Genomic DNA, 12,076 nt, shown 5'->3' on the forward strand with positions numbered 1-12,076 from the left:
GATGGGGGGATTCTTCAAGACAAGATGACTAAGATAAGGAAATCTGGTTATTTACGTACATTTGAATTTGTCTGATTAGTAAATCGTATTATACCGTAGGTAATACAAGAACAGCCATGGTCAATAATAAGCATGTGATCCTCTAGAAATTAGTCTTTAAATAAACTTCACTTAAGTATTATATAATTCTTTGATTGATTATTTTTCTATAATGAGAAATACAATATGCTAACTAAAGGTCCAAATCTTTTCTGCCAATTCCACCAAGCAACTCTTTACTTTAAAACAGTTTTATAAGATCTCAAATAAGTGAAAAGTTCAGCAGTAATGAAAGACAGCGGAACCGTACTCACCTGCAGTGCACTACCATGGGTCCAGCATCAGGAGGGTTGCAGGCTTTGACCCTGCGCAGGAAGGCTAGGATGGGGGTGGGATATTCAGGCACTCCGTGGTCCGGCCAAGCCATGAACTGAAACTGCCTGACCTCGCGCTTCTCACTAGAGCCATTCTGTATCAATATAGTGGGTGGAAGGAGGTTAAGTGGACTGCAAATATGGAAACTTACTATATGGAGAGGAAAATGGCGGGGAACTTTTTACCTTGTAAAGGGCAAAGGTGCGCACACTGTAGGTTGCCAGCTCAACAGCATCAAGCATGGTCACTTGAATCATTCCATAAGTCTCTGTGCCACGAATGGGCCAGTATTGGTCACACTTGACCTTTGTAGGAGGACAAGAGTAATGGTTAAATAGTGAAGGACTAAAGGCAGCTCTATAAATACACATATTACAGCTGATTTTAAAGGGATAGTTCACTCAAAACTGAAAATTCTCCCATCATTCACTTGTTCCAAGCCTCTTTGAATTTCTTTCTTATGTTGAACACAAAACAAGATATCTGAGAAAGATGAAATCTGTAACCACTGACTTCTATTGTACACTGTTTTGCCTATTATGGAAGTCAGTAGGCACAGGTATTTAGCTTTCTTCAATATAAATTCTTTAGTGTTCTTCTTTAGAAAGTCAGAAATGTTTGGAACTACTTGAGTGTGAGTAACTGATCATTTTTGGGTGAACTACTTTTTTGTTTTGTTATTTTTTGTTAATCTAATCACAAGTTAGCAACGCTATATATAGGTCTAAAACATTTTGAGTTTGAACCACTTCCAGAAGCACAATTCATTGGATTGCTTATGTATTGTAGGCAGTGGGCACTCACTGGAAATGTTCAAAGATCAAACAATTAAATTAAATTAAATTAAATTAAATTAAATTTATCTTTATTTCTACAGCGCTTTTATTATAGATTGTGTCAGTGCAGCATAACATAGTTGCAGTAGATTGAAATTAAAACTGTGTCAGTCTAGTTGTCAGAGTTTAAGTTTAGTTTAGTTCAATTCAGTGTGATTTAATTTTCACTGCTGAAAGTCCAAACACAAATCTTACCATCATCACATTTTGTGACTGATAGCGAGATAGAAACCAAAAATTCAAACTTTAAAATTCCTTTTGATTCACTTGCTTTTCAACTTGCTAATAAGCCATGTAACATAAACTCCTAATGTCTGACGTGAAGTAAGACAAGCGGTCACAAGAGACTGTGACCACTTGAAGTTGCTGAGACTTTTTTCAGGTTGTTAATGTTCTTCCAACTGAAACAGAATATTAAGTAGGAGGCAGGGCATTCTTTTTCATCGTTTGCTCATAGCAAACTAACAATTAGAGGGATGTGGCTTAGAGTATTGTGTATGAAGCTGTCAAACATGAAAGCAAAGTGTCATTGATTAAAGATTACCAAAACAAACATTATTTTTTAGTGCATTAATTACTCAGAATAATTTACATCTAAAGAATGTCAATGTATATATTGATATCCCACAGACTTTTATACCATAAAAAAATGGCATTGCATCTGTAAAACAGCATAGCACTCAATCATATACTACAGCCAAATATCAACTGAAAACGAGGCAGAGTTCGTTTCTCTTCAAGGTAGGTCCTGTCAGCAGTGAAAACAGGCTAGCTGTTCTGTCTCTGCTGGAGGTTTTCATCACAGGGCTTGTGGACGCCCTTTTACCTATGAAGTAATGCTTTATGGGTGCACAGCCTTGCCAAAACCCACTCATTTACCACGCTAGCTCTGCCAACACATGTCTCTTTCGCTATAAGCCTTTAGCTCCCATCTGACCTCCCATCCATCAGCAAAAAACCTGAGTGCACAAATTCTCCAGGGGGAGGAATTACAGGTTATCTACTGTCAGATATGACATTTGAGCTGAACAGAAGACTAGTCGACGGACTCGCTCTCTCGCCAACCCTTGGTGCCACTGGCCCTCCTCTGCGCCCAGTACAACAGCACGCTAAAAGCCCTCATAGTGATTGGACTCACAGAAACACAGGTCCCTTTAGTACAAAGCACAGACGGATGTTTTACAGCACCAAGAGAGTCTTGAACTATTGTACCTTATCATCCAGGAAAAAAAGGATGGCAATGGTATTTTATGACTATATTTTATGCAGTTGGGAATGAACTCGTACTGCCATTTTAAAAGAGAGCTTCAAACCTAGAAACATGTGCACTTGTATTTTTTATTACTGGTCAAAAGCAGCATTTTAAAAATAAATAAATATTTAGACTTGGGAAGAATACCTTTTTGACCAAAAGTGTTATGTAATACATTTACAATGTAACAGACCGATAGTTTTCCTTCATAAGACTTTAGTGTCTAATAACACATATATTAATATTATGTTTCCTTTATAATGGCTTTTGAACCACTGTATTGACTGATTCACCAAGAACAATGATTTCAGATAAAGAAATTATTTTATATGCTATTGAAAACTGCCTACATCAAGCATAAGAGAGAAAATGCATGTAAAGTTTCCATCCCAGCCAGTCAAACAGGTGAGTAACATTAATGATTTACAGGACAAAAACTGAACCAGGGCATTTTGCCCATTTTAAGGCTTAATTCTGATGTGTAGTTACTGCTCTTTGCATTTTTAATGGCGGTTAAGATGAGTAAATTGCCAGCAAAATCTCATTTATGGGTGAACTTTCCCTTAAAATGACCAATTATTTGTTAAAAAATATAGCTATGTAGAGTTTATGAAGGTTTTATGAAAGTACGAGTTTAAGACCTTTATAGGACAAACTAAGGAAAATTTTAGGGTAAAAAATCAAAAAAGTGAAAACAATACAGAAATATGTTAAGATGAGAACTATGTATACTTTCTAGCACATGAAAAGTTTCATTTATTTCAAATAGAAATACAAAAACTGCTCTAACTTACTTTTAAACCAATGCATAAAGTATGTGACGGATTGAATACTTAAACTAACTTTAACTTTAAACACAAGGAAATAATTGCTCACAAAATTAATGCAATCATCATATAACTTTAAAGTTTGTGTATTTTGCTAGCGTACATTGTTTATTTCAAATTTATTTGATTAGATTTTCTACATGGAATATCAGTTACAACATTCATTTTATAATTATCCTTCCATTTTGTTGCTAACACTACTCTGAATAAACACTTTTCTACCTCAACAGCCTTAAGCTTCTCATTGAAAAAACGAAATAAACCAAATTACAAAGTACAAAAATAATAATAATTAATACATTTAAAAGCAGATAATCTAAAAAGGGGCACCACACCTTATCAAAGGTCTTTAAAGCACCAGTAAGTGATAGTCTAATTTTTGTCTAGTCTAGTGATATATTTTTTTTCCAATTTAATGCAATTAAACACTTTTTTAAATCTATGCATTAAAAGAGGGTGGATAGACATGTTTCCTCTTTAAAAGAATAAGACTTCTTGCTTGAAAAGTCGTAAAAGCTAAAGCCTTTCAAATGTGAAGTTAGTGAGACCAACAGGGGGCGCTCAACCTGCAGTCTGTGTGTGTCTAAATACTCTATACAGCTCTGTGAGCGATGTTTTTCGGATAAGAAGCTGAACCGAGGTTCTGACTCTCTGCAGTCATGAAAATCTCAGGATGTCTTTTGAAAAAGAGTAGGGGTTTAACCCCGGCATTCTGGCTAAATTTGCAAACTGGCCTCTGTCCACCATGGCCTTATCACAAATGGCTTCATCACTCTGTCACCTCTCCACCAATTAGCTGGTGTGTGGTGTGCGGTCAGGCGCAATATGGCTTCCGTCCCGTCATCCTGGTGGATGCTGCACACTGGTGGTGAATGATGTGATTTTCCCCCCAAAAATGTGTAATGAGTGTCCAGAAAAGCACTAAATGCAAGTAATTATTATTAATTATCATTACTGAAAGGTTAGCATCTACTGCCAACCCAAAAATGGCCAGAAGTGGATTTGCATCCAGATCTATGTCGAACACATGTTTAAAAGTTTTAAATATCTACATTGTTTTTCTTGAGGGGAACAATTAATCTGTGCTTGATGAAAGTTGATGAAAAAAAAGTTTGTTTTGGTAATTAGCTTCTGCTTTGCAATGTTTCTTTTTCTGTTTCAGTCAAATTTTGTTTTAGTAGACAACTTTGACTACAATATTCTTGATAAAATGATCTGCAACTTCCGGTTCAGTCAGAATTTAAGACTTTTTAAACTTTGATTCACAGAAATGCACCAAGAAACCCAGACATTTCAATGTTTCTTGTACTCACTCTGGACTTCTCTTCCAGTCTGGTCATCATGACGATGGTACTGGCTCGTTGCTCCCAAATCATCCTCCAGAAGTCGCTCAGAGTCTCAGGCAGAGGACCTTGTGTGGCAATGTAGGCATTCTGCTTACGGTAGCCATCAATGTAGTTGGAATTAATGTAGTCACTCCCTGGTACACCTATAGCGAGAGGCGACAATTCACTGGTGACCCGCTGGAACCTATATTTGTGCTAATTGCATGCCTCCCCTAAACATAAGCACATCTGTCATCATAACAAAAGGTCAACACATTTGTTTGACTTACCGTCCACAGGGGTGAGAACAACTCTCGAGTGGTCGTAAGCAATAACGTTGGCATAACGGTTCTTTGGCTTGTTGACCTCCAAGTTGGAGTTCTCCCATGTGAACTGCTGGCCTGGATCAATAGACTGCAGGGAAAGACAAAAGGACAAAGAGAGACAAAGAAATCTGTTCAGTCTTTTGAGGCACCTTGTTTGAAGCTTGATACCACAGAGTGCCGCAGGGGTAAATTTGAACTATAGAATCACTTCAACGAGAGAGGCTTTGTTTCTATAGCAACCTGATGATTCGAACGGAGACCCGCCACAAGTACCAGAGCTGACTTTGCCACCAGGGGTTGTTAGAACCGATGGACTGGCAAAGCTCAAGAGTTGTAATTTGGATCCCTTTGTGTGTACATTGCAATTCTGCTCCCTTACCAGTGATCATCTGCCCTGCAATAACACAGTGTTCATCTGCTGGATTATCACAGGCAACCAACAGATGGCTTGGTGTTCACTGACACCATAATTCAAGCATGATCACCGCTGGTGGGCCTGATAATAGTACCAATGATTCTGTATCTAAGAGCAGGTCTGGGCATATGGCTTTGATGCTAAAGATCACACAGAGAGACACTCGGCCTGGACTAATGGATTACTGGTGTCCATGTGGATGTCATGTCTGTGCTTGATTTTGTGCCCGCTGACAGGAGTGAAAAGGGAAGAGCAATGGCTGAGGGATACCAGACCCAACAGGGAGAGTGTGGATTTATGGAGACAGACAGGAAGCTCTAAAGAGAGAGGACAGATGAACACATCTGGAGGAAAACCCTGCATATATCATTGGCTGTTGCACAAGGTGATGCCCTCAATGTGTAACAGGCCTTCCAGGCAAAGCTTTTTTTTTGTTGTATTAAAGGTCATTTATCAGTCATGTATATGTGTTTGTGAGGTCATGCTCAGGTTACAGTGGTTGTGATGTATTATATGATGTTATGAGTGGAGAAGATTTCTTTTTGCTAGGCTCTCAACGTTAAACCATTTACACATATAATGTCAATTTGAATGTTTTCACTTGATTGAATAGGTGTTATCAGTGGTTATCAGCTGATAGATTTGGGCCAGTAGGGGCCTTCTGTGCCTACTGGTAGACTCAGAAGGCTGTTATCATCCATCAACATGATTAATCAGCTATACTAAATGAGAAGACTCCATATCCAGATCTGTTTTAACATTACAGTGACGGTTGGGTTTAGGGTTGGGGTAAATGTTAATAAAAAACATTTAATGGGAAATTTAATAAATAATATCAATAATTCTCCTGGTTAATCAGGTATACTAATAGAGAATACTTCAGGTTTAGAGTTGAGGTAGGGGTAAATGTTAATAAATACAATTAATGCTGAATTTAATAAATAATATCAATAAAACTTCGGGCCACAGCCGTATGTGATCTATAGCTAATTAACCATGTGGATGGATGATAACAGCCCTCTGAGCCTACCAGTAGGCACAGAAGGCCCCTACCGGCCCATTTCTATCAGCTGATAACCACTAATACTGGCCATTCAATCGAGTGTTAACATTCGAACTGGGTGTTATTTGATGCAAACGAAATAATGCAAAATTGTGCTCATAATTTTATTCACCCTTAACTTGTTTTAAACCTGTTTGACTTTCTTACTTTTATTGAACAAATACTTTGAGAAAAGCTGGAAGCATCAAATTCCATATTATTTGTTTTATTTTTGGTTACATGTTTTCAGCTTTCTTCAAAATTCCTTCTTTTGTGTTCAACAGAATAAAGAAAGGTTTGCAACCACTTGCGGATGAGTAAATGATGTTAAAATTTATTTTCAGGGTGAGCTATGCTTTTAACATCATTTTTAAAACAGTTAAATGATCTTTGGTAACACTTTCAGACAGATTTATTCAGCTCTTATGTCGCTACTCAGTGCACAATCAGATCATTTTAAGCAGCTAATCTCTACATTTATAAACAATCTGTGCAAAAACACAGCTAATGTAAAGAAAACCAGGCTCATTACATTAGAGAACGCCGAGAGAAAAGTGATTTGTGGGCAATTTTCAATGAATAATTCATTTCATTGTCTGTTTAGCCTTAAAGTGCTGTGATATTTTGTGATCATTTCTAAAGAGCTGTGTGAAACAGACTGAACAGAACATCAAAACATCCAACTGCTGCATGGCCACACCATATGCAAACTATGTTTTTCTTCTGGATAGAGAAAATCCATTTTTTAAAATAAACGTGTTATTAATAGCACAATTCTCTAATGTCAGTCGTAGGTTTTACAATCTCACATTAAAGCGCTCACAGAGGGGAAGGAGAAAATGAAAATGTGTGTATGAAAAGGTTAAGACCGGTATCAATAACGATAAAGTTGATGATCCGGTAGCTCTAATGAAGCGTGGTGCCAATAGCACTGCAATCCATGACTAGTACACATACTGATAAACATATGCCTGTAGGTTCCTATAGATCTGTCAAGTAAGTGAAACGTACATTTTCAGAAGGAAAAGAAAGATGCGCTCTGCATAGCGCGAATCTGCATTATGCTGGATACTAGATTCCTCATTCTGACATTTACAGGATTACTCAAGGGGCGAGAGGTGGAGTGGCATTCTCTCCCTTTCCTTCTCAAGTCACAGGTCTCCTCGGCTCAAATGACACCGGGTCGTATCTGAGCATCGATCGGCAGCAATATGCAGCAGGCTGCCTGGCCGCTCAATAATGTCACGGGGTCTCTTGTTATTCAGCATTGATCTGCCTGCTCTGGACAAGCCTCTGGTTGACTCAGTGTCCATCAACCTCCACACCTTTCACCTCATATGGGATAACATCAGCCTTCTCGGATACTTTCAAACTTGCGTGCGTACATTCGACAACAAACGCCCTATTTAAGGGTCTGAGTAAACTGCCATAAGTAGTTTTTTAAATGTTTCTACAAACAAAGCGATGCTCTGCAGCATTTCGATACAGATAAACTGCTATATTGAAGTATCTGACGTGCTAAGTGTTTCGCTGCCAGTTTATCAGCAAGTACCTTGGAGGAACATTTGCTTTGCCGTAAGCTTTCACACACAAGTTTAGGTAATGTGCGAATAAGACAGCTGGTACGCTGACTGGCAGTGCACTGCAAACAAGGGGAACAAATATGAGCTGTCACTACATGAGATGACAAGCTTGAGAGATGCGGATAATGATAGTGGTGGGAGGTGAGCGCCGACTCCTATAAAAAGATTCGGCTCTAGCGGGTTGACAAACATAAGCTCGTTACTGGTGAAAATCAGTGTCTGATGGCAGTGTTAGCTATTGATATTGGCACCAGTCGAGCTGAGGAATGATCTAATGTGCACTTTAAACCAAGGAGGAATGTTTTGGACAACAAAATGGATCATGGTTCATGTTTATGCAGGGTAAATCATTCAAAAACATCAGACTATTAGGTTAAATAAGCACATGCACCGAACCATATTGGTTTACCGCCTCTATGGTGTGGTCACAGTTTTGCCAAGAGCAAAAATAAATTAATTGGAGTTGAGTATCTTTGCCACCTATGAGCATGTGAAATGCTGAGAGAATGAAATTGAGCAAAAGATGCTTCAAACTTAACAAACAGCCAATAAACGTGATGGTGACCTGCTGCCTTGCTCATGCTGGCTGGACTAGGCTACTCCCATTGGCCCGAGCGGAACCATCTGTCCCCTTGAGAGGGGGCCTTCCTCAACAGGAGGACATGACATCATGACATGCCAAGAGCTGGTTGTGAGCACCGCCTGGCTACAGAGAGCATGTGTGGTGAAAACCTCAACCGCATTGGCAGGGGGAGAGATTTGTCACATATGGCTGGCGAAACAGCTTGATTCATCCCTCAAAGAGTCACTAAATGTCTTTAAAGAGGAATGAAGAAAAGGAAGTCTATAAAAAGATAAAATTCCTGTCCTCTTTATATATTTATACATCTATTTTTTTTCACAGACCCATGTGTAATTACAGAAAAGGGTTTTGTTGGTTGGAGTGAAGTTTTAATTGCAGTTTTACTATAAATACTGCTGTGATGGAAAAAGAAAAACACCAAAGTAATAATAATAAAAAAAAAAAAAACTCAAGCGATGCTGCCTGGATAAATTCCAGATTGTGCATTAAAGTAAATACATTCCAGAGTCATACGATTTTGTTTTTACAGATTATTTCTTAACAAAAATGGTCGTGATGAGGCAGCATTAATGGACAAACCAGTAGTCTAAACACATTGTAAAACATCTGAAATTTTGATTTGGTCATTCTAATGCCTTAGCCAAAGTCTAAGGCCTAATCCTACTTCTATTTTTTACCCCTACCCCTTCCCCTTGAAACAGAGTGTGAAGGTAAAGGGCTTTAAATTTTACCACCTAAAAAATAAGACACCACTACAACACCTGCACTGGTCATCACATGTCATCACATGTCGCGATCTCATACTTCATATAAAATTGACAATGGTGACTGCTGCAGTTATTCCAGTTGCGTTATTTTTTTGGCATTTATGTTCTGGAAATTACAGAAGGCAATGATATTATGATATCAAATTGATATAATGTGGCAATAAGATCGTACAGTAATTGTACAGTACATTTACACCGGGCCATATTCATCTATGTAAACACATGAAAACAATATTAACATTATAGCAGACACTGTAAAAAGCTCATTCCCAGCCACTAGACTTTTCTGACAGGATATTTGAGTGTCATTGAATCTCAAATGTGAAAGCATGCAGTGGGACTGCTATGTAGGAGTTGGATTATGGATTATAGCTATTATAATTTTTTATTGTTTTTTTTTTTAAAAGCATGACGATAAAACACAATCGCGGCTATGACTGTATTAAAACATATGCTTGTTTGTTGTAAAAATTCGTAATAATGACAAAACAAAACTAATTTGTGCATCTAACTTGCGGGTGCAGCTGTTGTAGCTGGTGCATTCTGGAAAATTTTCTTACCCCTTGGTTTCAAGTGTTGTCCTGAAAAATCTTCATTTCAAGGGGTATCTAGCCCTTCCCCTTAGCCATACGCCTTCAAGCTAAAGAGAATTGGGACACCCTTACCCCTTCACCTGAATGCACAAAATGAGGGGTAGGGGTAAGGGGAAGGGCTAAGGGGTAAGATTGGGATTGCGTAAGCCATCTCCAAAAGCCAACGCACATTCATTGTGCTTCATCTTCAGTTTGCCCACAGGTGCTTGTCCTATCCAGCATACTCCATTTTTATTTTTGATATTAGGCAGCAGTTTATCAGGAAGTGACTTGTTTATGCTCTTTGACTAATTGGATGGAGATTGTGCTTTATTTAAAATGTTTTATCCAATATTTTTATATCAGTTTTGCACATAAATCTAATTCACATCTTTGGATGAAAACATAGCTATCATCTGATCTTTTAATAATTCCACACCTGTAGGGTAACAGCTGACAGGCATGATATGCCTTGTTTAACAGGCTTTTTTTCTCAACACCAGGGTGTGAAAGTGACAAGGTCTGTGTGTACATTAAACATTTCAAGACAGCAAATGAGGGAAAGTGAACATCTGCCAACATCTGAAAAAGGCAAATGTGAGAAGCTGTCAGATCACCGGATGTGGACGCTGTTAACTGTTGAAGGCAGGAGAATCTATTAGACAACACTAAAATGTGGATGAAGTGAGTGAGGGCATAGTTTCTAAGACAACAAAGACATAATAAACTAATAACAGTCAAATCAGACTAAACAATGAAACTCAGACAAAACAACTAACAAGTTTAAACGGTTTCTAAAAGAAAAAAATTTCTGATCAAAAGGGCATCAACACCTTTTGATATACACTGTAAAACAACAGCAATGACAACTGTTTTTTTGGGATATAACAACCTATCACAAGGCATTATAATAAAAGTGCACCTTTATAGCTTTTCTACTCATAAAAGGTGCATATTATAACGCCATCACTTCAATCACTTTACCCTTTCTCAAAAGCATTGCTCATTTCATTGGCAAAAAAAAAAAAAAAAAAGCTTCGAAAACAGAATCTAAAAAGGTCTAGTGACAGTAATGTGACTGATTTTCATAGTATGTCTGATGATATTTTTTTCTTTTGGAGAAAGTCTTATTTCATTTATTTCGGCTAGAATAAAAGCAGTTATTACTTTTTAAAAACCATTTCATGGTTAAAATTATTAGCTCCTTTAAGCTATTTTTTTTTCGAAAGTCTACAGAACATACCAACATTATTCAACAACTTGCCTAATTACCCTAACCTGCCTAGTTAACCTAATGACCGTGTTAAGCCTTTAAATGTCACTTTAAGCTTTATAGAAGTGTCTTGAAAAATATCTAGTAAAATATTATTGACTGTCATCTTGGCAAAAATAAAATAAATCAGTTATTAGAAATGAGTTATTAAAACTATTATAATTAGAAATGTGTTTAAAAAATCTTCTCTACGTAAAACATAAATTGAAGGAAAAAATAAACAGGGGGCTAAGAATTCAGGGGGGGGCTAATAATACTGACTTTAACTTTATGTTGTTTTTTTATCGTGTTAGAAAAGTCCATACAATCCACTTGAGAACTCTAGTTGTTGAGGGGACTTTGGCTTTAATGATTGACTAGGAGTAACCTATACTATCTGCTATGTTTTTATACACACAAATGTGCCCTCAAATAGTAAATGAGTGACACGGCCTATGAGTTATACCTTTTGTTATTTTAATGAAAGTTCAGCATTTTCTGGCCACATGCATGGAAGAGTACATTGTAAACTCTGGTATTGTCATTACTAAAGATATTATGTTAATATAACCTGACATTACTTAAAATATTAAGTTTTGCCATCAAAACAGGTTTGTTTAACGTACTCATTAGGCAAAAAACTTTAAAGTATTAACCATGTCTCTGTTTAAAATGTTTAATTGTGCTACAAATTCTGCTTTGACAACCGCGCTGATTAATCGATTAATGTTATATGACACAAGGTGGTCATTTTGCACTATCTAGGCATAGGCACTATCTGGATCCATCTGACAAAAAGAAAAGTGAAATTAGTACGCAGATATTTAAATGCTTATATACATTTTTCTTAATTGATATACATGCAGGAGTGACACGGTGGCG

The 12,076-nt window shown here is 37.4% G+C and overlaps 1 protein-coding gene across 30 annotated transcripts in view; it reads right to left on the reverse strand.

Annotated features, from left to right (window-relative positions):
- Positions 1–12,076, reverse strand: part of ptprfb (protein tyrosine phosphatase receptor type Fb) — a 368,812-nt gene that overhangs the window by 13,021 nt on the left and 343,715 nt on the right. For all 30 annotated transcript variants that reach the window (XR_012389651.1, XR_012389655.1, XR_012389656.1 and 27 more), the window contains 4 exon segments: positions 4,945–5,068; positions 4,643–4,818; positions 600–719; positions 354–508 (listed from right to left, as the gene is read on the reverse strand). Coding sequence is in view for 22 of the 30 variants with exons in the window: in XM_021481440.3 (XP_021337115.1) it covers positions 354–508; positions 600–719; positions 4,643–4,818; positions 4,945–5,068 (575 nt within the window). In the remaining 8 variants the exon portion in view is untranslated.

Source organism: Danio rerio, chromosome 2, assembly GCF_049306965.1.
Source record: "Danio rerio strain Tuebingen ecotype United States chromosome 2, GRCz12tu, whole genome shotgun sequence".
NCBI classification, from domain to species: Eukaryota; Metazoa; Chordata; class Actinopteri; order Cypriniformes; family Danionidae; genus Danio; species Danio rerio.